This window comes from Schistocerca gregaria, chromosome 6 (genome assembly GCF_023897955.1).
Source record: "Schistocerca gregaria isolate iqSchGreg1 chromosome 6, iqSchGreg1.2, whole genome shotgun sequence".
NCBI lineage: Eukaryota > Metazoa > Arthropoda > Insecta > Orthoptera > Acrididae > Schistocerca > Schistocerca gregaria.
In genome coordinates, this window is record NC_064925.1 from 388,603,985 (window position 1) to 388,630,569 (window position 26,585).

Sequence of the window (26,585 nt, forward strand, 5' to 3'; positions counted from 1 at the left end):
TCTAGTAATGGAACTACATGTTCATAAACAAACACAGATAACTGAAGACTGAGAGTAATCCAAAGATAACCCTTGTACCAGAGGTAACATAGACCACAGTCAGTTGCTGTACTGACAGATATATAATCACCATATTCTTAGGGTTTTAGCCCTTACATCTAGAGTGCTGAGTGAATGTGATCTGCAGTTGTATTACTATGCATAAAAGGATTAAACTGGATTCAAGCAGTTTTCTACTGTTTGATGATGATGATGATGACTATTACAATGATGGAAGAGGAGAGATAGACCAGCAACTTAGAATATTTCTTTTTGAATTGAGAATAAAGGCTGAGATTTGTACAACTCTGACTTTAGGGAACATCCTGCACCTATGTATAAACACTGATGGCTCTCTTACCTTATACTGTGCAGGGGCATTTTCCTTCTTTTCTGCCCTGTGCTTTGTCTCTCTCATTATCTCCTTGCTCTTTTTGGAGTCTTGTCTTGCTGAAAAACAAAGTATTGTTCTGTAGTTGTGCATCTGCTGTATTAATGGCGAAAGTAGCCCAAAGTTATCTATTCTCACAAGAAAAGCCCCATAACTAATAGACACATTCTGGTGTAACCACACCACTACTATCTAAAATGCTGTATTTTATTGTCTCAACCCCAATGAAATCTTTAAATGTTACATCTCTGCATTATATCACTTCTGCACTCATTTGTAACAGTAAGCTTGTCTAATTATAATGGATTTTCTGTTATCTGACCCTAATATAAATCCAAGAAACTAATATATTGCCAATGACATCACACTTTACTCAGCTAATAACATGGAGTGAGGCAACACAGGGGTAAGACACTGGACCTGTACTCAGGGGGATGATTATTCACACCCCTGAGTGACCACACGTATTTAGATTTTGTGTGGTTTCCTTAAATTGCTTAAGGAAATCACAGAATAGTTCCTTTGAAAAAAACACAGTCAGTATACTTCCCCAATCCAAACTTGTGCTCCATCTGTAACGAACTTATCATTGGGACATAAAATCGTAATCGTCCTACCTTCTTTCACTAATAATACTCTATCATGTTTCTACTTTGCTTATGGGATGAAAGTGTAAAACTGTAGCCATAAAACTTGTTAGCAAGTATGCTTCATTGGAGAATGTAGGGTCCTGCATGAGAACCCTGGTACTAGTGTTTGGAAATCATAGGTGGAAACATCAATGACAACAAAACTTTGAGTTAGAACTGGCAGCATTTTAGGTAGCCTCAGGTGACTACTTATGAGAAGCAGGAAATATAGGCTCAATTTCTAGTTTAGGATAAATTTTCAATTATCATCACATATTTATATTCTCGACACTGCAGGTTCAGCGTATCTGTGTGTTTTGTACTCATATTATTTCATGTTATTGGATCTTCACTGATTTCATCCCAATTTAATCTTTCACTTGATTTCAGAGCATTTTATTGGTATCATATAACTGACATGATTGCTAACAAATTCTGCAAAAAGTTAGCACAGTAGTAGTCAGAGCATTTTATTGGTATCGTATAACTGACATGATTGTTAACAAATTCTGCAAAAAGTTAGCACACTAGTAGAATCATTCAAGACAAGCGGGTGTACAAGACAACATACGGAAAAACATAGGAAAAAAGGAAGGGGTAAAGTGACAGGGAGCAAGATTTCTTAGCAGTAATATCAAACTCACACCTCATAAAATCCAACACTAGTGCCCAAAATATACCCCAGCCGCAAATGAAATGATCATATACCATCACTGGCTGGGAGACCCCATATGGGGTTGTTCATCTGCCTTGTGTAAGTCTTTCTATTTGGTGCCACTTTAATGACTTGCTCACCTTTATGAAGAGAATGCAATGAAATCATTAGGACAACACAACACCCAGATCCTGAACGAAGAAAATTTTCAACCCGGCCAGGAATCAAATCTAGAAACCCATTATCTTCAGCCAGCAATGCTAACCTGTAACTATGAGCTGTGGACACCCAATCACAAGTCAAATAGTGATATTTTATGACTACTAATCAAACACTCCTGGGAACTATTCATCTGCAACCACAGTGAAAGACTTCTGGTATTTCTCATTCTGCCAACAGAGATTCGGGGCATGCTCAAGCTTTGGACTGGGAAACTGCCACTAAGGATGGAAGAATCAGTTATGATCAGCAGTAACACCATAAATAAGGCAATGGAAACTACTATTTAAAAACACACAATATGTAGCCACATGAATTATGGTCTTTAAGTGAAACAGTGTCATGCTCTTTAAATTCGCAAAAGATTCCAGGATATATTCCCCCTTTTCAATCTACGGGAGGGGCTGAAAAGTAGTATGGCTTGGGGAGGGGGCTGCTTGAAGTCAGGAGTCTGAATGTGGTACAGCAGTTAGAGCATCCGAAAAGGGAAATGCAAATTCTCAATCTAAATAGTAGGAGTCTGTGAAGTAGGTGTAATAAATGCCACATTTTTTTTATTATTTACTTTATTTGGTTACCTTATTGCAGTAGTTCCATTTCTATAGCTATTATAAGGTAAGGGAAATGAATTTGGGCATGTAAGCTGATTCAGTATGTACAAATCAGTCGCATACGAGCTTAAATCACCAGTTCTGTTGTATATATCTCTACCTTTGTAGTTGTGATTCTTTTATCCAGAAGTTCTCTCCTAACTGGTGTGTTTCAGAACCATACAGGAACATGAATATTGATGTAACCTGCACTTATTATTATGTATATTGAAGAGCCAAGGACACTGGTACACCTGCCTAACATCATGTAGGACACCCACGAGCATGCAGAAGTGCCGCAACATGACATGGCATGGACTCTACTAATGTCTGAAGTAGTGCTGGAGGGAATTGACACCATGAATCCTGCAGGGCTGTAAATCCATAAGAGTACAAGGGGAGTGGAGATTTCTTCTGGACAGCACATTGTAAGGCATCCCAGATATGCTCAGTAATGTTCATGTCGGGGGGGAGGGGGGGGGGGGGTTGGTGCCAGCAGAAGTGTTTAAACTAAGAAGAACCACTATGAAGCAATTCAGGATATCTGGGCTGCCACATTGCCCTGCTCGAATTGCCCAAGTCAGTCAGAATGCACAATGGACATGAATGGATGGAGGTGATCAGACAGGATGCTTACGTACAGGTCACCTGTCAGAGTCATAACTAGACGTATCAGAGGTCCGATTATCACTTCAACTTCACATGCCCCACAACATTGCAAAGCTTCCACCAGGTTGAACAGTCCCAGCTGACATGCAGGGTCCATGGACTCATGAGGTTTTTTCTGTACCCATAAACATCCACTCGATACAATCTGAAGCAAGAATCGTCTCACCAGGCAACATGTTTCCAGTAATCAACAGTCCAATGTCAGTGTTGACGGGCCCAGGTAAGGCATAAAGCTTTGTGTCATGCAGTCATCAGGGTTCGCGAGAGGGCCTTCAGCTCCGAAAGCCCATATTGAAGATGTTCCATTGAATGGTTCGCACGCTGACACTTGTTGATGGCCCAGCATTGAAATCTGCAGCAATTTATGGAAGGGTTGCACTTCTGTCACACTGAACGATTCACTTCACTTGTTGTTGGTCCCATTCTTGCAGTATCTTTTTCCAGGTGCAGCAATGTCAGAGATTTGATGTTTTACCAGATTCCCAATATTCAGTACACTCATGAAATGGCTGTATGGGAAAATCCCCACTTCTCCACCACCTCAGAAATGCTGTGTCCCATCGCTCATGTGCTGACAATAACACCACATTCAAACTCACTTAAATCTTGATAACCTACCACTGTAGCAACAGTAACCGATCTAACAACTGCATGAGACACTTGTTGTCTTATATAGGCGTTGCCAACCGCAGCACTGTATTCTGCCTGTTTGCTTATCTCTGTATTTGAATACACAGCCTATACCAGTGTCTCTGGCACTTCAGTGTACAATGTCAAACTCAAATGTTATGAGAAGGAAGGTGGCAATCTTTACAGTGTCTCTTTTCATTTTATTGTTGCAAACTGCATTTAATAATTATCACAAAAATGGTATTACTGGAACAACTTATATCTCAATAGTATCAGTTTTAATCCTTGTACACAAAATAAGATAAAATTCATATTAATATCTTAAATTTTTACATCAGCTCCTGATACAAATGTGTATCTGTAAACAATGCTAAATTCATTATAAATGGTACTCGGAAGGAACACCAATAACGATATCTACAACAGAGCACAGCGGGTTAGGTATACATAAAGTAGCTATGTGTGAAAGATAGTTTACTAATAAAAAGTACTATTTATGATTGAGTCATTGCTGCTTTCTCATCCCATTGCTGTGAGCAGCTGAGCTCATGTAACACAACTCTTGCAGTGGAGATATTAAATAGATAACATGGACCACACATAGAATGTACCTGGTAACACATGTTTATCTTTGACTTGTTTGCAACAATGTGCCACTGTCCACAGTTCGGTGCTTCCTCCCACCAGTAAATGGCTTGGCTGTGCTGTGTGCCACAGTTTGTACTGAACTAAATATCATGGCTACTGCTCTCAAGCCTGGTAATGAGGTAAACCATTTTATTACACAATATTTTCATCTACTGCCTACTTACTATTTTTAACTGTACTTCATAGTGTTTAATTTTTATCGTATATCAAACTAGCTATGGACTGTCCAGGGAATTATAGGACTGTCAACCAGAACATATGTAGTTAAACACTGGAAGTTCTCTTTTTATTCTTTGGTCTGATTTTGTTCTGGTGACTATAACCAATAGTTGTCATATATTTTGTATTCTAATTATGTTTTTTTTTCTGATAGGTACACAGTTACTTGAGAATAGCTACACAGCTAAAATGTCACAGTACACAAAATAAAAATAAAATGGGAATGGTGAACAGCTGACACAGGAAACTTATTTCTTTCAAGAAATTCATTGTGGCTGTGGAACATGTGTGAACCAAATTATCGCACTGCATATAGACAGACTACATAAACAAGTGGTTTCTGAAGTCACAGAACAAAACTGCATCCCTGAACTCATCGGCTACTAGTTCTTTATTAGATAAAATGCCAAAATTGTTTCTGTAAAGCATCAACTGGCAATTTTCCACCTGTTTATTAGAAGCCGTGTATGGAAGTGAAAAATGGGCTATAACTAGTTTAGACAAGAAGAGAGTAGAAGCTTTCAAAATGTGGTGCTACAGAAGAATGCTGAAGATTAGATGGGTAGATCATGTAACTAATGAGGAGGTACTGAATAGAACTGGGGAGAAGAGGAATTTGTGGTGCAACTTGACTAGAAGAAAGGATCAGTTGGTAGGACATGTTCTGAGGCATCAAGGGATCACCAGTTTAGTACTGGAGCGCAGCATGGAAGATAAAAACCATAGAGGGAGACCAAGAGATGAATACACTAAGCAGATTCAGAAGGATGTAGGTTGCAGTAGTTTCATGGAGATAAAGAAGCTTGTGCAGGATAGAGTAGTATGGAGAGCTGCATCAAACCAATCTCTGGACTTAAGACCACAACAACAACATATTACAATTCCGTGTAACAGGCTAAATGAATTCACAATCAATGTGCACAACTGTGGGAGCATATTTTCTGCTCTGGAATGGAAAGACTTTTAATACCAGATTACAATCTGACAGCATCATACTGCAGAAAACAAAGGGAATGAGGTGGTTTTGCAATTTTTCATAAGAACTGTGCCAAGTGTAAGGCAACTGATGCACACGATTTTTGTCTAGAGCAACATTTTGAAGCATGTGCCACTGAACTTACTGTAAATAATTCTACCTTTTTAACTGTAGATATATATAGAGAGCCTTTGGAAAATCTGTCTCTTTTTGAAGCAGCTTGCATCACTTCTACTGCACCTATTTAAATGCAAAACAGGTGTCAAAGTACTTGGGGATTTCAATGTAAGTTTCCTAACACAGTGGTGGGGAGACAGATCTGGAATAACTGATGTACAACTACAATTTTGCTTCATTTGTCAATTTTTCCATTAGAGTAACTCTACACTCAAGCAGCCTAATCCACAACATTTTCATAAAACAGAGGGAAGGTGAGCAATAACATTATTAGTAAAATATTGAATTGTCTCACTGACCATGGTGGTCAGATTTTCTATTCGTATTTCGAATATTTGCCAGAATAAAACTGAGCACCAATGGAAAGTAGTCAGACCAATAAATGAAGAAACAATAACAGCCTTTAAAACATGCCCGAGTGCAAATCACAAAGGGACTAAAAATATCTTGCAAATTAAAATGAAAACTGTCAGTGGTAATGGAGTGGTGACAGGAAGGGAACCATGCCACACCCATTCCTAACCACACTGGTCCTGTGTTGATGTGGAACAGAGGCACAAGCAAAAGAAGAGATTATGAAATATTAAGCAAAGTAATCACACAACAACAAAAAATTACATTTTAGCTCCAATATCAACCAATCCTGTAATAAAATCAAAAGCAATCCGGCATATATTAAGGAGTGAGACATGTGCCAACTCTGCCACTAAAACCAAAGACATTATTGTAAATACTGATAAACATATAAGCAACTGAGAACTAATTGCAAAAATCTCCAGTGACTGTTTTTTAAGTACTGCTCAGCAAATAGGCTGCACTCGCCTCTTAGAAAGTGCACTGAAAATACTTATGTGAGATAAGACTATTCCTCAAATTAGAAATGAAGTAAAGAAAACCACTGCCACTTCTAGAAGCTTGCTCGGATCAATTATGGAAAGTTGTGGCCCCACATTTATAATGCTTCTATGAATCAGAGTGTCTTCTTGCTCATACTGATGCTTGCTGTAATGAAGCCTCTCCACAAAATGGAGAGACAAGTCACAAACTATTGCCCCATCTCTCAATTGACCATGCTCATGAAAATTCTCAAGAAATAACTGTATTCTAGAATTATGAGGTACCTTGAAAACTTTGACAACATTTTGGATGAAAGCTGCAGAGCAGTGAGGTGGTGGAGTCTGACTGCAGCACTGTACTCCATGGAGTCCATCGGGTATCTGTCTTTGGTCTGCTGGTGTTTATCATGTCTAACAATAACTTAGCTTTGTCACACAAAACAAACAAGCTTATGATTTTTGCTCACTATACTAGTGTTGTGATAAATAACATATCTCCCAACCTGGTTCAAAGTAAATTCACTGTCAATAAACCTGAGCAAAACTTATACTACCAAGTTCAGCTCCGATTACAATTTCTTGCAAGAGACAGTTACTGTACACAACAGTCAGGAAATACAAAGGGTATACTATGCAAAATTCTTAGGCCTTAGGGTTCACTGTGAACATCATGTCCTCCACACCATAAAGAAGTTGTTCTTCATTAGGACAGCCTCACATATTGGAGACATCAGTGTTAAAACGTCTACTTACTTTAGGTACATCCACTCTATGATGTGCTCTGGAATTGTCTTCTGGAGCAATTTACACATAAAAGAAAATTCTTTACACAGAAAACTGTTGTCTGAATTATGTGCAGAATTCCTCCAGTAACCTCTGCTGTAATTTTTTCTAAAAAACTTGGGATACTTACTATAACTTACCAATACATTTATTTTATTATGAGCTTCATTGTTAACAATCCTAAGCAATGCACTATGAAACCAATGAAATATACTATGATCACAATATAAGAAGGAAGACTGACTCCCATTGTGATTTCAAAAATTTAACTTGGATGTAGAAAGGTGTATAGTATTCTAAAATTGAAACATTTAATTCACTGCCAAATAACATCAAATGTCTACATAGTAACAACAAATTATTTGAAAATAAAATAAAGATATATTTTCTTGCTGAAATATTTTATCCATTAGATAGTTTTTAAACTGACATACAGACTTTTTATGCATACATTTTCATTGTTTCTTGTTATGTATTGCTGTACAACATGTGGTAAGTCATGTACAGGATGCTCAAAACTGAACTGACCCAGAAAATGTTTATAAGACAGAATTGGAATTGAACCTTGTTAATGAACAGGAGAATTGCCTGTCACAGAAAATGCTGGAAACCCTGATTATGATGCATTATGATGCACATCTCCCACATGCTCTGTTCTGAATACTTAACCCTGTCATTACATTTTAGTGAGTGAGAGGAGCAGAAGTGTTTAGTGACTAGTTTATTGTGACACACAATCGTTTTTATGATAAAACACCATTCATTCATTATCGAGTGCTATGGGAAGTACAATTCATGGAAAACATGTAGAGAGCTTTTTGCACAAGAATTCAAGACTAAATCTCCGGTAAACTCTGCAATGCAAAAGTTAGTGACGAAGTGGCATGAAAGACGCTCTGCAGAGAATGAAAACAATAACTATCCAAAAAGAGTTTGAACACCAGAAAAGGTTGCGCCAGTGAAGGAAAGACTGGAACAAAGTGCAATGAAATTGTAGTGGCATCTGTCTGTGCAAGGGGGAATTAAAGAGATCATGGTGTCAAGACATTATCAATCTCTTTCCTTACAAATTTACTGTTGCGCATGAGCTATAGTGTCCAGACAAAATTTTAGTTGTTGAATTCTGCTGGTGGTGTCTGAGTGAAGTGGAATCATGACTTTCAGATCCTGTTCTTCATTTCTTCAGATGAGACCTGATTCAGAATCAGATCACAGAACATGTGCCATTATGCGCCACCAGAGGCAGTGCAAACTCCTGGCCATCTCAATCATTTGATCTCTCTCCCTCTGATTTTTACCTGTGTGGCAAACTGAAGAATCAGATGTACTCCAATAATCCTTTCACAATGGAATAGCTACAGGAGAACATCGAAAAAGATATTGCTGCTATTCCGCATGCGAGCTGCTGTGCATGTCTCACAGTTTGATAAATTGGCCTCAGCACTACCATCAGTGTCAATGGTGGGAATTTCCAGCATCTTCTGTGATGTGCCTTAACAAAGGTCAATCCTGCAGCAGTCACATTGTAAATGTTTGTCTTTTCAAATCTGATACAGCTTTTTTTAGTTTCATGTTTTTACTTTCCCTGTTTGTAAATTAACTGTACTTTCCATTGCCAAATGTTCTTGTGCTTTATATTTACATATTCTGTGTCTTGTAACACATCCTGATGTCTCACACGCATTAAAGGATCAGTGAAATATGTGTATAAATAAATAAAATAAAAACTGCTAACAGTTCCAAGATACAATTAGTCACATTAGAGTCAACAGTACATCATGCCCAACAACAATTGTTCACACATACATGCTTATTTTAGATGCAGAAGATCAAGAGAAAGAGAGAAAATGCAAAAGTCGCATTTTCAGTTTTTACAAATGACCTCTAGCTGGTGCTATGGTGCGATGTGACATTACTATTGTTTTAATAGTTATAATCTGTGATTGTTAAAATAATACAAGGTCAAAAATTGGCTGTTTAGTTTGCATACAATAAGCATTCACAGAAACAGTGTCACAAAAAATGAAAAGCTTTTGTTACATGACTTTTTATAGTTCTTGTGATGGCCTAACACAACTCCAAAGTCTCAAACTGCTTTTTCAATTTCAGTATCTATTGCCTTCAGAAAAAAGACTATTTACAATTTGGTTCCAGAATTACACCATGGTCGGGCTCCGCTTAGCGATGAATTTCGTGAATGTCTACCAAAATCAGTTGTTGGTAAAAAAAAGAGGGGGGTGGGTGGGGGAGGGGAGGGGGAGAGGTGGGGAGGGAGAGAGAGAGAGAGAGAGAGAGAGAGAGAGAGAGAGAGAGAGAGAGAGAGAGAGAGAGAGAGAGAGATTGATGACATGCACAAGACAACTGAAGAGAACTGGTAAGTGACAAGTGACATAATATTACACAGAGGTGCTCTTGACATAGGGAAGACTGCAGTGCATTTGATTTTGCATGAATACTAAGCTGTGAAATAATGAGTTCCCTATGGATTCTGCATGACATTACTTAAGCTCAAAAAAAGATTTGCATTAATTGGTATTGTGACAAAGTAGATGGATTATTTTTCATCTGTTATTCTTTTCTCCCCCTCCCCTCCCCTTATTGTCATTGTCTTCTATATTGCCCTTTATATAGCTTGTCGACAGTACCTAAAGCTCTAAAATATAAACCTAGGGCTCCTTTTGGTTATTCTGAATTGATGGGTATAATTAGTTTAACTAATAACCATTCCAATTATGAAATATCAGTAATTTAAAGTTTTGTTGTCATTGTTTATATGTAAACGTGGACAAGATTAACGACTTCCTGATAAAATAGATGAAAAGACTGTACATATTGAAATATGTTAGCAACACGTACCCTCATTTAATTTTGAAGTAATCAAGATATTTAGTTAAAACACTGCTACTGAAGTAGAATCACATATTTACGCAAATTAACTAGCATAATTCAATACAAATTATTACTGTATCTGAAAATTCATGTTCCAACGAAACTCCATCTGCTATTTAGTTATTCAAAAATATTAATCTTTAATTGTAAGTAGTGAACATCTGGTAAACAATAATAGATAAATTCAGTGTTAAATATTACAAACGTATATAAGGAGCTGGATGGAAGCCTTATTAGTTCAGCTGAAAGTCATGCTCCAGTGATTTTGAATAGAGCAACATCTCTGTCTGCCAGTATGAGGAAATGTACTATGGTTGATTGTAGTACAGATTACAAGTGGGAAAATTACCATGTTTTGTCTACATTTTGCATTCTGGAGTTGGTTCAATGATTTAGCGACTGTTTTAAGAGATTAATTGGACCATGAATGTGTAATTATTCTAATGGGCTGCATTAAACTTTAATAACGGCTATAACCAACTGTGACAGGCCAGGAACAGCGTTATTTTCAAAATTTATACCTTCTGTGTGCATTTTATTCATTCTGAAATGATTCTCTGTTTGAAAGGACTGTAATGAGTGACTTGTGCACTGACTGTGTTAATTATTTACTTGCCATATGTGAATAATTGTGCTTAATTACAACATTATTAAGTTACTTTACTTGAACAATACTGCACAACATCAACTGCATCTAGTACATAGTTACGTGTGACAAGCTTTGAACTGATGATAAACAGTAGTTAATTCATCATTGAATTGCAATTAGGTATATGAACTGCGATTTTTGATGTGGACTACATTGTTGGTAGAAAACTGTTCTCATCATCAATATTTCAGCCAGTTTCAATAGAGGCACTGCTACCAACATTAATTGTGCAGATAAAAAAGCATAATTTATAGTGTTAGGAAATGCTGAATCTAAAAAGATATGTTATATCTGTGTAGAATATTCTAAAAGGATGAGGAGCAAGATGAACTAAAACCAACAAGACTGTGTTTGTTCAAGAAGCACTTCCAAGAAAACAATCGCCTATTTCTTTGGTTACCCTGGACATGTCATACAGTTGTTTAAGAGGATCAAAGAACAGTTAATGCTGATTGTGTTGTATCATACTTTTTGCCACAAGTTATCAACAACACAAGAAAACATAACCGAAAACAACAATGCCAGCTGTGACACAGCATGCCAGAGACTTGATTATTTGATGGAGAAAACATCAAATGAGCATTGCTGTATTTACTTGATTTATTACCTGATAACTTCATATTATGTCAATCAGAAAATGTGTGGATGGTGATTTTCATCATCTTGGGAAGATTTAGACTCCTTGTAAAAGCATTTTTTTGAGGTACCAACATAACACTGAAGACAGTGATTCCAGAACTGGTTTGAATGCATGCAAAAATGTATAAATTTTCAAAATGAATGTTACTTGTCTATGAACTACAGACATAACTGTGGTGAGGTGTCTTGTGTGCCTCATAGACACAGACAGCCATACTGTAGCTGCAACTCAATCAGGGGATACTGTGGAGAGGCAAACTAACACATGGTTTCTGAAAAGAGGCAGCATCTTTTTGAGTGGTTGCAAGGGCTACAGTCTGTATGACTGACTAGTGTGGCCTTGTAGCCAATCCAGCATTACTATGTTGGTACAGGAAAAGTCTCAAAGCAAGATGAAACTCAAGCTGTTATCTTTCCCAAATACTAAACAATATCATCTTGGACAAAATATTCTGGAGATAAAATAGTTCTCATTTGGATCTCCAGGAAGCAACACTGCACAAAGATGTTGTGGGCAGGAAAAACTATACAAAATTCCTGGAGGTCAGAGCATGGAATGCTACAGCCCTTAATTAGGTGGGTAGCTAGATAATTAAAATATAGAAAGTGTGAGGTTGAAGTTTGATATAGTAGAAATTACTTAAGTGTGGTGATAGGAAGAACAGGTCTTCAGATCAGGTGAGAGCAGCGTTTAAATACACAATCTAATATGGGTGCAGATGTAAGTCTAACAATGAATAACAAAATAAGAGTGCGAATAAGCAAGCTACCATGAACTGCATAGTGAACATGTCGTCATTACCAAGCCGGACACGAAGCCAACACCCACAACAATAGTAAAGGTTTATATTCTTACTAGCTCCATACACGATGAAGAGATCAAAACAATATGTGATGAGATACACAATCTTGAATATGGCTGTCAATAGCAACTTTGAATACCTTCAGTTGATAAAATAAATAGCCAACCGGCTGCCAGAAGTTTGTGTATTACTTGACCTAGCTTTTGATACTACTAAGAGTATCTTCTTCATAGGTATATGCTGTTATATTGTTTACATTAAAACACATTACATAATCATGAGCTAAGCATGCAGTAACTAGAATTAAAATGTCCATTGAAAATGGAAAGCTGAGACAGGTATGGTTGTTGAATAGAGCCAAACATTCATGTTATTTGGGTCTTACACTAACACTTCCAGGTCCCCTACAGCTATCATTATCTGGACTGGATGGAGAGGCAAGTTAAAGAAAGAATCTTAGGTGCATCTCACACAAAGTAAGCTACCTGGGTAGCAGACTTTGATACGTAGTGCACCTCTGACCCATTTAGGAGGACCGTGCAGTTCTCAACCCTATGGCACAACTCTAGGAAGTCACAAGCTCCTTTGTCACAGAACATTTGAAGTCACTGGTTCAGGACTTCTTCTCAGCTCAGAATTAGGAAGCCTGCAGACTATGCTGCAGAAAATGAGCTTTTCTGATACACCACTGATCCAAATTTGACCTCGGAACAGAAATCTTTGAGCCCCCCCCCCCCTCCCTCAATTTGTGTAACAATTTACAACTGGTTGCATCCTATTCCCTCAATATCTGCTGCAACAGCCTCTCACATCCTCTGATTTTGACAAAGCTTTGGAAGACTTATGATGAAACAAGGCAGAAGGAACAGGAAACATTCATTTAGAAATTACACAATCACTGAGGTAAGTGGCAGCCATTCAATTCTTTATGTTAATGTGTAGAATATATGTGTTTGGTGACATACCACTGAACTTTTGGAAATAATCATCTATGCAATCCTGTAGATAGCCAAGGCAAATTAATGCGAGAACTATCACACTATAAGTTTTTAACAACTCATGCAACAAGTCATTGACAAAAAGAATATATAGAGAAGTAATAAGAAAATAGAGAATTAATTTGTCTTTGGGAAGAGTAAAGATACCAGAAAGGCATTTACGACTTTGTGCTTGACAATGTAAGCAAAATTAAAAAAAAAAAAACAAGACACTTCATACCACTTATTGGCCTAAAAAAAGGCACTCAGTAATGTAAAATGCCATATGTTTTAAATTTTCAGAAAATTAGTTATAAGCTATAGGGAAAGATGGATAATACACAATATGTACAAGAGAGGACAATAAGGATGAATGACCAGGAGAAATGTAAATGAGCATTTGGCATCATTGGCCGGGAGGCCCCTTGCGGGGCAGGTCCAGCTGTCTTGGTGCACGTCTTGTTACATTTGTGCCACATTGGGCGACCTGCATGCCAGAGGGGGATGAAATGATGATGAAGACAATACAATACCCAGCCGCTGAGCGGAGAAAATCTCCGACTCGACTGGGAATCGAACCCATGCCTGGAGGACGGCAATCCATCACGCTGACCACTCGGCTATCGGGGAGGGGGCAGACAATGACCAGGAAAGAAGTGCTCAGATTAAAATGCGGCCAAAGGTAGCATGCATGATTTTCTGAAAAACATCATTTACAGTTTCACCAGTTAATTCTTGTCTGTTGGGTATGATAGCTATACTTGAATCATCGACAAAAAGTACCAGCTTTGCATCTTCGTGAATATAGAATGGCAAGTCATTAATATATATTAAGAACAGCAGAGGACCCAAGACTGAGCCTTGCGGCACTCCATTCTTGATTGTTCCCCAGTTTCAAATCACCAGTTTTTTGCATATTATGTGAACTGCTTATTTCAACTTCCTGCACTCTTCCAGTTAGGTATGATTTAAACCACTTGAGTGCTGTCCCATTCATACCACAGTACTTGAGCTTATCTAGAAGAATCACAAACTGATGTGCTCCAAAGACTTAATGTGAATCGTTCTGTTGTTTCTCGGGCATGGCAAGAATTTATGGAGACCAAAACAGTATCTCGAAGACCAGAATAGGGCCAACTGAATGTGATATCAAAAAGAGAGAACCGTTACTTGGTTCTAAGGGCACAACAGTACCACCTTAGTACTGCACGGCAACTGGCATCTGCCCTCACAGACTTCACTGGACATGTATCGAGACAAAAGGTGTACAGAAGCTTCAGCAGAGTAGCCTGTATTTTAAGAGACCTAATTCACAGTATAATCATACAAAATGTCAATAGATGACTGCACAATCATGTTCATCACAGAATATGGCATTCCACTTAATCCGTCTTCACAGGATGAAACATCTAGATTGGAGTCATCAAAATGCCACCTGGATAGTCAAACAGTGGGCCAATGTTCTACTCGTAAATGAGTCCCGGTTTGGTCTAGGGAGTAATTCTCAACACATTCACATCTGGAGCGAATGTGGAACATGATTTAAGATTCCAAACTTTGTGGAAAGAGACCAATATCGAGTAGGATCCTAAATAGCATGATCAGGGGTTATGTTGACTACTCAAACATCTCTCCATGCAATTGTACAAGTGAATGGAAAAGGTTTAACTATTGTCATCTATCACAACTAGATCTTGGGACCTTATGAGCAGTTGTCACGAGGTGGTGTGAGCCAGAATTTGTAGCGATGGACGATAACGCTTGACCTCATAGAGTACGGGGTGGTTGATATTTTCTTGGAACGGAAGATACTGCATGCATGGCATGACCTGCTAGCTCTCCCAATTTTAATCCTATAGAGCATGTCTGAAATACACTAGGGATACAGTTTGCATCACTTCTGCATCCACCAACCATTCTCCAAGATTTGCGAGCAGCTCTGCAGGAAGAATGGGCATTATTGCCTCAACATGAGACTGATGATATCACTCACGGCATGCCCTGTCATTGTCAGGCCTGTATTGCTGCTAAAGGTGATCACGCCCCATGCTGAGCACATTAACCAGTTGCTGGAATGTGTGTGTGTAGATCTGTTAAATTGGAGAAAACGAAGAACATTTTTGTCTAACATTATGCAAGTTGCAGTTGTTTAAGTTCTGTGTTCTTTACATTATTTTACTTTACTATGACCTTTTAATGCTGTTTTGTGGCAACCTTACACAATTTCTAATTGTTGCTTTAATTTTGGGCACCAGTGTATGTTTGGGGCACAGCAGCATATGGGAATGTTACATGGGCTTTGGGATTAATGGCAAGGATGCAAGTTCAAGCAATGATATGTGGTGGAGTAGAAAGATGCTGAAAAGTAAGTGGTCTGATAAGACAAAAATTGGGAGTTTCTCCACGGAATTAATGAGGAATGGAATATGTGGACAGAATAAAACTACAGAGGGGGAAAAAAGCTGTGGGGGAAGGCTGAGATTGGAATATCTTCAATAAATATGAAACTGACTCTAAAATATGAAAAGTGTGATGTCATCCACATGAGTTCTAAAAGGAATTCATTAAATTTCAGTCACAAGATAAATCACACAAATCTAAAGGATGTCAATTCAACTAAATATCTAGGAATGACAATTACAAATTAGTTAAATTGTAACAGTCACACAGACGTTGCGGGCAAGGCAACCAAAGACTGCATTTTATTGGCAGAACGCTCAGAAAATGCAATAAATCAACTGAAGAGACTGCCTACAATACAAAATAGCAGAAAACAGAGCTCACACAAAGAAATTTAAGTGTTTTTATTTCTCCTGCATGCTGTTCAAGAGTGGAGTGGTAGAGAAACAGTCCGTCCTCTGCTGTGCAGCATGGGATACTTACAATATAAGATTGATAGAGGACATCAAAAAATAAATAAAAAGAAAGGCAGCTTGTTTCGTCCTATCATGAAATAGGGGAGAGAGTGTTATGAGTATGATACACAAGTAGGGGTTGCAATCATTAAAACAAAGGTATTTTTCAATGTGGCAAGATCTTTCCACAAAATTTAGATCACCAACTTACAAATGAGAAAATATTTTGTTGATGCCAACCTACATACGAGAAATAATCATTGTAATAAAATAGGAGCAATCAGAGCTCTCAGGAGAGATTTAAGTATTTGTTTCTCCAGCATGCTGTTTGAGAGTGGATAGCAGAGAAAAAGTGAGGAAGTGGTTTGATGAACCCTCTGCCAGGCTCTTAAGTGTGAATTGCATACCAGTATAGAGTAACTGAGGATGTCATGTGAAACTAGTCATCTGTGTTGAAGAGGTTGGCACAGGAGAGGAAGTCATAGTAGGCTCCAACAAACTATTCAGAAAAAAATATGTATCACACTCTTGGCTCACATGCAAAGTACATTGAAACGTTTCAAGTAATCAGCTTTGATTCCATCTTTACACATAAAAATTCAGCCTGTGTATGTTTGTGCTCGCAAAGCTCAAAGAATAGTTGGTTGAGGGCTTTGAAATTTTGGCATAACATTGCATGTGAATAAGCACATATTTTATGTGCTTATTTTGTAAATATATGTGATATATAAATAGATATGTAATATACAAAGGAGAAACATTGTTACAAAAAATTTCGAAAAGTTCTTCACTGATTAAATTCAAATATTTACATGAGACAGAAAACAGAAAAGTTGTATTCTGGCTTATCGGCTTTGATTAAAATATTACTACATAAGGTGATTCTACAATAACAATACATAAGGTGTGATGGGGATAGGGGGGAGAGAGTGGAAAGGTGGAGACAGACAGAGAGAGGGGAGGGGCAAGAGAAAATGTCGAGGGGAAATGCAGATGGATGGAGAGAGGGGACAAGGTGATAGAGATGGATATGGCTTAAGGGGGAGAGAAGGAGATTATGACGTATATTCAAGTCACACACATTTTAGAAATGTTTGCTCTCTCTTTTCTTCATTTTCCATTTAACCACACTAAGCAACAGCAATGCATGGCTGGGTACAGCTACTGTATGCATAAAAAAACTAGAGTTTTAGAAAATGTACAATACCATTTATAAAATTTAAGACTAAAATAATACTCTGACTGAAGATAAGATGAATATGGCAGTGAGAACTTCACAGGTGTTCCGTAACTTATAAGTGATAGACAAGTATTCAACAACAAAACTGATGTGTGCAACAATATAAGGAACAGATAGATTGATATTTAACATAAAGATAAAATAATAATTTGTAGACAGGCATAATGAGAAGACTCTTAAACATTAGCTTTTGGCCAAAGTGCTCATCAGGAAAACACACACACACACACACACACACACACACACACACACACACACACACACATTCATTCACACAAGCGAGCACATCTCACATACACAACTGCCATCTGCAACAGCTTGGACCACAATATAACTGTCACACTGAATTGCAGCAGCAGTCTGGAGGGGGCAGAGAAGGGGAAGGGATAGGAGTGTATGGGGGCGGGAGGGGGAAGAGAGAAGAGCATTCTGGTCCGAGCTGCCAGAGATGGTGGTCATCTGTCTCTGTGTGTGTGTGTGTGTGTGTGTGTGTGTGTGTGTGTGTGTGTGTGTGTGTGCGCGTTTTTTCATTTATGATGAATGCATTCGGCCGAAAGCTAATGCACACGTCTTTTTGTTGTGCCTGTCTGCAAGTTAAGATGTCATCTTTACAGAAAATAGCAATCTATCTTTTCCTTACATTATTTGTTGATATTCAGACCTGGAGATTCCATTGCTTGAAAACTGGTGTGTTCTATTGATGACCTGTAATCTTCAAATTGGTCAATAAAATAGAAAGAAACTTCCACATGGGAAAAATATATTAAAAACAAAGATTCCAAGACTTACCAAGCGGGAAAGCGGCGGCAGACAGGCACAATGAACAAAACACACAAACACACACACAAAATTACTAGCTTTCACAACCGATGGTTGCTTCTTCAGGAAGGAGAGGGAAAGACGAAAGGATGTGGGTTTTAAGGGGTCATTCCAATCCCGGGAGCGGAAAGACTTCCCTTAGGGGGAAAAAAGCAACCATCGGTTGCGAAAGCTAGTAATTTTGTGTGTGTGTTTGTGTGTTTTGTTCATTGTGCCTGTCTTCAAATTGGTCAGTTATTCAGCATGAATTCTGAATATATTGTGCATGTCCTTGACCACTATATGACTTACCTATCTGCTTACGGTACTGTTCCACAGGCGTGGACCCAGTACTATCGTGTCTCGAGCGCGCCATGGATATGGTACCTGCAACACTACCAAAAATATTATTGTATAGCGTAGAATATGAATGTAGAAGTTAAGCAGTGAAATTTAACAAGAACAAGCCTTCCTTCTCCCAACCTCTCCCTCTCTCTTTCATTCATCCTTTCACTTATTAATCACTTTGCATAGACCTTATCAGGAAAAAATCCTTAAAGGATGTGGGAAAAAAATCAGATTTAGATATTAGCATTTGGAAAGTACATAGTTAACTACCCACACGCATTTACTCAGGGCAAAATTTAATACAATTAAATTGGAAGGTACACCACTACCCGGTAGTTACAAAAATTATTATAATATCAACTCTGACAACTCCTCCTACTCCTAACATTATATATGTATGTACATGAATGTATGTGTGTGTGTGTGTGTGTGTGTGTGTGTGTTTGATAGAGAGATAGAGTAGGGGGGGGGGGGGAGGGGAGGGGGGCATGTGAGCATATGTAATTAAATTAAGTATAAATCATTATGTGTAAGAAAGATTAATGAGAAAACAATCATGTACGTGGTCAGCATGATGTCATTGGTTTCCTGATATGTTGTATTACAGCTGACAAGTAAGTGATTCATATATAAATTACACATACTGCATGCAGAGAACACAGTAACTGTCACATAAACAAAATTCTTTTATGGTTTTTCCAGGATTGAGTTACGCAAATGGCAACATGGCCAGGTTTGACATCTCAGAAAGTCATCATCAAATGTTATGAACACTGATTCACTCCACATTATACTGAGAGATCACAATTATAATCCATGGAATATGCAAATAAATCAACAGTATGTTTTCCAGCCTCTCAGTAATTTCCAGTGTGCATCTGTCCATGGTTCACTGTGCAACCCTGAGGGTTTGAAAGGCTTTCTTATTAAAAGTTTATGTCTCACTGCCATAAGATAAAATTGGCAATGCACATTAATAATAATCTTCCTCTTTCAGATACATTGGAAGTTTCATTTTGAAAACCTTACACAGTTTACCAAAAACATTCCAGACCATTTTTATTCTTCTGTTTATTTATTTTGCTGGCCATAAGGTCACTGTTTTCAATTGTTTTAAGTGCAGAAACACATCACCTAACAAAATATGAACTATTTCTATTTGATATACTAGTCAAGCATTATTTGACTCTTACTATAATTGATTTCCAGGCCCCTTTCTCCATTTAGTTGTAATTCATTTTTGAAGGACATGTACACTAAAAGCAAACATATGATATCATTAAAATTCAGGTGAGCCAGTTAAGTTCAGTTGCCACAATACTTCATCAGTTTCCCAGTTCAAGGAACTGAAAATTTCTTCTGTACAGTTTTGGTGACAATATATCTCCTTTCCTGGCTCCTCTTTCAAGTTTGACTTTTGCACTACCATTGTGGAATCTAATACAAGTTGTATAGGTTCTTCAGTGTAGGTATGCACACGTCCGTAGCTCGTGGTCTTGCAGTAGCATTCTCACTTCCCGCGCATGGAATCCCGGGTTTGATTCCCGGCAGGGTCAGGGATTTTCCCTGCCTCGAGATGACTGGGTGTTGTATCATCTTCATTATCATCATTCAACCTCATTACGGTCGAAGGAAGACAATAGCAAACCACCTCCGCTAGGACATTGCCTAGTAGGGCAGTGCGGTTCTCCCACATCGTTCCCTAGGCGCCTCAGAGTAAGGGACCTCATCATAGGTATGCACATATGCTGAATAAGTGACTTATTTCTAAAACATAGTTGGGACATACGAGGTGGAATCCAAAATTTTAGGGACTGGTGCTGCCAACTGGAAAGTAGGAGTAGTAGATCTTTGCAACGCTAGGTGGTGAAAGCTGCATATCTGATGAGTCAAGGTGCAGAGTATCATTCAGCCGGGAGGACGTGTTGTGTGTCCACATTGATTTCTGTAATACTCTGTATTTGGTTTGTGGTGATTTTACAATGGATCCACGAACAGAACAGCGCATGTGTATCAAAGTCTGTGCAAATCTCAGGAAAAGTGCTATGGAGACCTTGGCAATGATTCAACAAGTGTTTGGGGGACACAGCATGAGCCGCACACGTATATTTGAGCGGCATGCTTGGTTCAGGGCCAGCCGTACATACGTCGAAGATGATGCTCACACTGGAAGACCCGTTAGCCGTACAACAGTCATACATTGTTTCCAAAGTTCAACAATGGTTTGTATGGATCGACGTCGAACCATTCAAGACCTTGCGGATGAAGTGGGTATTGGTTATGGGAAATGTCAACGAATGTTGATTGATGAATTGTGTATGCATCGTGTCGCCACAAAATTTGTGCCAAGGATCTTGACTGCTGATAAGAAGGCACAGCATAAGTGTGCACGGACATTCGTTAGACTGCATCTGATGATCCAACCTTCTTGTCAGGGGTTATCACCGGCAACGAAAGTTCGATTTATGGTTATGACCCACAGACAAAGCAACAATCGTCCCAGTGGAGGAGCCTGGGCTCTCCAAGACCCAAAAAAGAGAGACAGGTGAAGAGCAAAGTGACAAGCATGATCATAGTTTTCTTTGATTCCAAGGGAATTGTGCACAAAGAATTTGTCCCACCCAACCAAACAGTGAATTCCACGTACTACTGTGACATTTTGCGAAGGCTCCGTGAAAACCTGCGGTGACAATGGCCTGTGTCAAGGGAACTGGCTGCTGCATCACGACAATGTGCCCCGTCACACATCCTTGCTCACCAGGATCAACTCAAATTGAAAGGCTGTCAGTTTGACACTCTGGAGAGGATTCAAGAAGCATCGCTGGTAGTGCTAAACACCCTCAAAGAACAGGACTTGCAGAAAATGTTTGACCAGTGGCAGAAGCACTGGGACCAGTGTGTAAATGAGGATGGGAACTACTTCGAGGGTGATGGTGACCATTAGTCCAAAGGCAAGGTTTTCAACAGGTGGGCGGCACCAGTCCTGAAAATTTTGGATAACACCTTGTATTTTGTTGAAACTATGTTGAAAGCTATGAATTCCAGGCAATACGTACCATTCTGTTCCATAATTTTGTTCCTGACTTGAAAATGGTTCATTATGTTACACCTACTACTAAAGCCAGCCTGTTCTTTTGCTCTACTAAAGTCTAATGTTTTTTCTACAGGGTGAGTGAATATCGTGTTTCACAAAGTGGAGGGTGAAAAGTCTATAGTTTTGTTTGTCTAGTCTATCACCATTCTTGTGAAGCAGAATAGTTACAGTATTACTTCAATTATGAGGAACATTCTTTCACAAGCATTCTGAGAATAATTTTACACATTTCAAATTATTCCTACTGAAATACCATCACATCCTGGCACCTTCACTTTCTTCTTACCTCAAAGGGCTTCATATAACTTGTCATTGTTTTGACTGTTAACTATCTTGCATTTCCGATCCATTTCTTGAACTACACAAACCTTTAAAGAAATGTTGGTATCATAATACAACTTTCTGTTGTTTGTTACTGCAGCATCTGTCATCTTAACTTACAGAATTTGGTATTACCCAATGCATGCTACTATTCTGTTTTCTTTGTACTCTTCTTTCAATTGATGCACCTGTAAATTTTTGTTGTATCTTCTCACATTATCTTCAAAATATTTCCAAATAGTATTTAATTCAACTTTTGCTATCATGTTTCTATTATTATTTGCTCGAAACTCTCTTTTTTCTTTTTCTTATAGCTGCATCATTCCATTTGAGATTTTCCTTTCTTTTACTTTTTTCAGCATAAGTAACTTTGTTAAGTATTTCATCCTTTTGTCCATGTTTTGGTTATTCACCCAGGTTCACTTTCATGCTCTCTAGTAGGCTTCAAAGTCATCAGGGCAGGTTACCAGATCCCGCCCACCTGAGATGAGTGAATATGACCAGAAACGACCTGGAAAATGTTTTAGAAAGTGGACAGCTGCTGGCACAGTTGGTGGGCAGGGACTTCAGCCCACTGGTTGGTGTGAGGAACTATGGACGTCCAGCAGTATGATGAGATATGGCAATGTGGGCATTATTTGTTGGTTGTGGCAGCGGAGGCTGTGTTCAGAGATCCATCTTCATGTCTGTGTGCAATGAAACTATCACTGGTTTTTGTGGGCAAAAGTTATATTGGTAAGGATGTGGGTTTTTAGTTCTGGTCATATGATAGTACAACTGATGGTAGTGCAGTTGGTAGGCATGGGCAGAGTTGGTTTGTATGACAGCACTCCAAACTCTTCAGAGAGTCAATTGCATTAATACACTGCCCACAGATGATAACTGCTGTTGCTGGAGTCCATGTGGCTTTTGCTCTGTATGAGTATGTGCACACTGCTGTGACTGGTGGGCATCATTCTGAATACTGGATCAAGGGTTCCCAGAGATGGTAGAGTGCCCACAGTTGTCTTACATGGAGGAGCTCTGGTAAGCTTCTGCCTTGGACAGAAGTGATCCAGTATGTGTTCAGGAATACTGCGAGCACTGCTGTTGTGGTGGACATTCCCACTGTTTTCAACATTTTCCACTTACACATCTACACTATAAGCTTCACTTTGTCATTGGAAAATGGGTCAAATGGTGGAGTAAAAAGATGTTTTATGCCATGTGATGGTAGAACTGTTAGAAAGCCATGGCCATGAATTGGGGCCCACTGTCAAGTCTGATAATTCAGGGAAGCCCTTCGATGTCCAGAGTCTGAGCTAGCACATTTGATGTGACTTCTGTTGCTGTGTACACCATACTTATCACATACAGGTATTCTGAGCAGGCATCCATAACTACTAGCCACATAGAGCCCAGAAATGGGCCTGCAAAGTCCAAATGAATGCTGCAGTCAGTGTGTGTGTGGGGGGGGGGGGGGGGGGGGCAGCAAAGGATTTGGGTGGTGCTGCCTGGTGCCGGTGATTAGCTGAACTGCTGCACAACACAGCTTCCACGTTTTTGTGTAAGCCTGACCAGAAAGTGTGTCACCTCACTAGAGCTTGCATCCACAATATTCTCCAGAGCTCATTATGGTGACTTGGTAAAACCTGAGGCTGTAGGGTAGCCAGGATGACAAAACGATGTGTGTCTGCCTCGGTGTCTATGAGAAGGATGTCATCCATGACTGACATTGTGCCCTTACTTTGCCTGCATTGATCGTGAAACTCTTCCCCAGCACATAGTCCCAAGCGGCTGGAAAAAAGTGCAGGTATCTCCTGTACATAAGAAGGGTAAAAGAACAGACCAATATCCTTAACACTGGTTTGCTGCAGAATTGTTGAATATATTCTCAGTTCAAATATAATAAATTTCCTTGAGACTGAGAAGCTTATTTCCGCGAATCAGCACAGTTTTGGAAAGGACTGCTTGTGTGGAACTTAGTTTGCTCTTATCTCACATGGTATACTGCCAAATAGGATAAAAGGCAACAGGCAAATTCCATATTTCTAGATTTCCAAAAAGCATTTGACATGGTGCCCCACTGCAGACTGTTAATGAAGGTTCAAGCATGTGGAACAGGTTCCTAGATATGTGAATAGCTCAAGGGCTTCCTAAGTAATAGAACCCAGTATGTTTTCCTCGATGGCGAGTGCTCTTCTGAGACAAGGGTATCATAAGGAGTTACCCAGGTAAGTGTGATATAACTGCTATTGTTTTCTATATACATAAATGATATGTTGGGCAGCAATCTGTGTCTGTTTGCCGATGATGCTGTAGTGTACAGGAGGGTGTCAAAAGTTGAGTGACTGTAGGAAGATACAAGTTGACTTAGGAAAAATTTCAGTTACTGTAATGAATGGCAGCTACCTCTAAATGTATGTTAATGTAGATGAGTATGAAAAACAAACCCGTACTGTTCGGATACAGCATTTGTAGTGTCCTGCTTGACACAGTTACATTGTTTACATATCTGTGTATAAAATTGCAAAGAAATATGAAATGTGAGCACTGTGATAGGGAAGATGAATGGTGGACTTCAGTTTATTGGAATGAGCATTTGAAAGTGACTGCAGAACAATTCTACTGCCGTCAACATACATTTTGTGTAAGCCAATGAAGATAAGATACAAGAAATTAGGGCTCATACGGAGGCATATAGATAGTCATTTTTCCCTCGCTGTATCTGTGAGTGGAACAGGAAAGGAAGTGGCTAGTAGTGATACAGTGTACCTTCCACCATGCACCATTAGTGGCTTGCAGAGTATGTATGTAGATGTAGACAGATGGTGATAGATGGGACAAGGCCTGGAACTCTAGATTGTGTTCTTGAACATGTATATGGGTTACCCATGGAACAAAAAGTGCATTACTTGTCATACGATCTGATAGCAGTGGATGTCTGCAGTGACTCATGCACACGTCACGGAAAATCCTTTCAAGTAAATTCTTCATTTCATCTGTGTGGAAACAAGAGACTTCCTGCTAGCCAAAGGCTTGATCTGCCCATACAGGAAGACAAGACAAGAGCTTCTACATTTGCCTGTTGTGCTGTTGATTTGTACTTAATGGCATATTTGTAAGAACTGAGGAAAACGGCGCAATATTGGAGCCATTCTGCTGTCTGCTCTGGAGAATTAGAGTACAGCCCAAACAGTACCATCAGTGGTTTGTGGTCCATAATTACAGTGAACTCAGTTCATATGTAAACATGGAACTTCTTAATTGAAAATGCAATTGCTGCGCCTCTCTTGCAGAGTCTGCCACTTGAGTTTGTTAAACATCTCCGTAATGCTATCATGGTTACCAAATAACCCTGTAACAAAACGCGCCGCTCTTCTTTGGATCTTCTCTATCACACTGACAGGCTTTGTTGTCAATCCAAAATAATATCCACACCAACCTCTGACTGGATTATCTTACCAATGTAACAAAGCAATGAAAAACACTTTCAGATGCTCTGTGTTCATGAAACTATTTTAACAGTGATTTTCTCAAAATCTTCAGCAACAATGGTGCTCAGATTTCTATCTGAGCTATTGCTCTAGGCTATCTGTTCTAAATTTTTTTGATTCTAAGAAAGCTACACTTTTTTCTGAAATTTTTTCCTCCGAAGTTGTGCTGTTTCCCAGTTTATTGATCTTTGTTATCGCTTGTTATACTGCATATGTCATCTTATGATTAGCATGTTAATTTGCAATGTGAATTGGACATGATTTAATAATGAGCACATATTATGATCTGGTAAATAGCCGAATTTATGAGTACAGCATAATGATACCTAGAGTTACAACCGACAAAAATAATCAAGTGGTTGAACGGGACAGTGTCTTCCCAAAAAGCAGCTTAAACAGCGCTACATGTCGTTTTTTGGTAATAGGGGAGTGGGGGAAAAAAAGACAAGACAGAACCCGGAACTGTGCTGTGCGTTGTTGTGACACATTTTACTGGTTTAAAGAGTTCGTAATCGCCAAATAAATGATATACGAATTACATACAATAAAGAGCTACGTGGTACTTTTTAGCAACTTGACCACAACACAACATACAAAAATAACCAAAAGCTCAAACACACAACTAAAGAAGTCAAAATGTGTTTAATACACGGTTACCGTAACTTCGTCCTCGAGTATACCTTGAATTCAAAACAGTTTGTTATTCCAGCGCTCCTTTGAAAATAGAGGTTAATGCCTGAAGAAAGGAATAACTTTTTTATTCAACTTTCATTCAGGACTGCGCCCCGATACTAACAATGTATAATCAAACTCGATGTATGTTTCACGAAAAAATAATTACTTTATGTTACAAACACCAAATTCAGTGACCGACAATAAATGGCAAACCGTATTAATATGCGGCACTACGCATTTCTCTCGCTGTAGACGTCAGATTCCGCTTTTTGCACTTTCTGGTATCAAACTATCATTGCTGTCATAGCACTGTTTACAAAACAGCCATGCTGTGAAAGCTTGCAAAAACAACAGGCTGTT

General features: G+C 38.8%; 1 protein-coding gene across 6 annotated transcripts in view; it reads right to left on the reverse strand.

The window, feature by feature from the left end:
• Nucleotides 1–26,585, reverse strand: part of LOC126277938 (triple QxxK/R motif-containing protein-like) — a 47,564-nt gene that overhangs the window by 20,856 nt on the left and 123 nt on the right. The window contains exons 1-4 of one of the 6 annotated variants that reach the window (XM_049977530.1): nucleotides 26,392–26,558; nucleotides 26,231–26,286; nucleotides 18,624–18,706; nucleotides 401–489 (exon numbers count right to left, since the gene is read on the reverse strand). In XM_049977530.1, the coding sequence (XP_049833487.1) occupies nucleotides 401–489; nucleotides 18,624–18,687 (153 nt within the window). In that variant the 5' untranslated portion in view covers nucleotides 18,688–18,706; nucleotides 26,231–26,286; nucleotides 26,392–26,558. Of the gene's footprint in view, nucleotides 1–400; nucleotides 490–18,623; nucleotides 18,707–26,207; nucleotides 26,577–26,585 lie in introns of those variants that run through there. The other 5 variants (XR_007550625.1, XM_049977531.1, XM_049977532.1 and 2 more) reach the window with 5 other exon arrangements.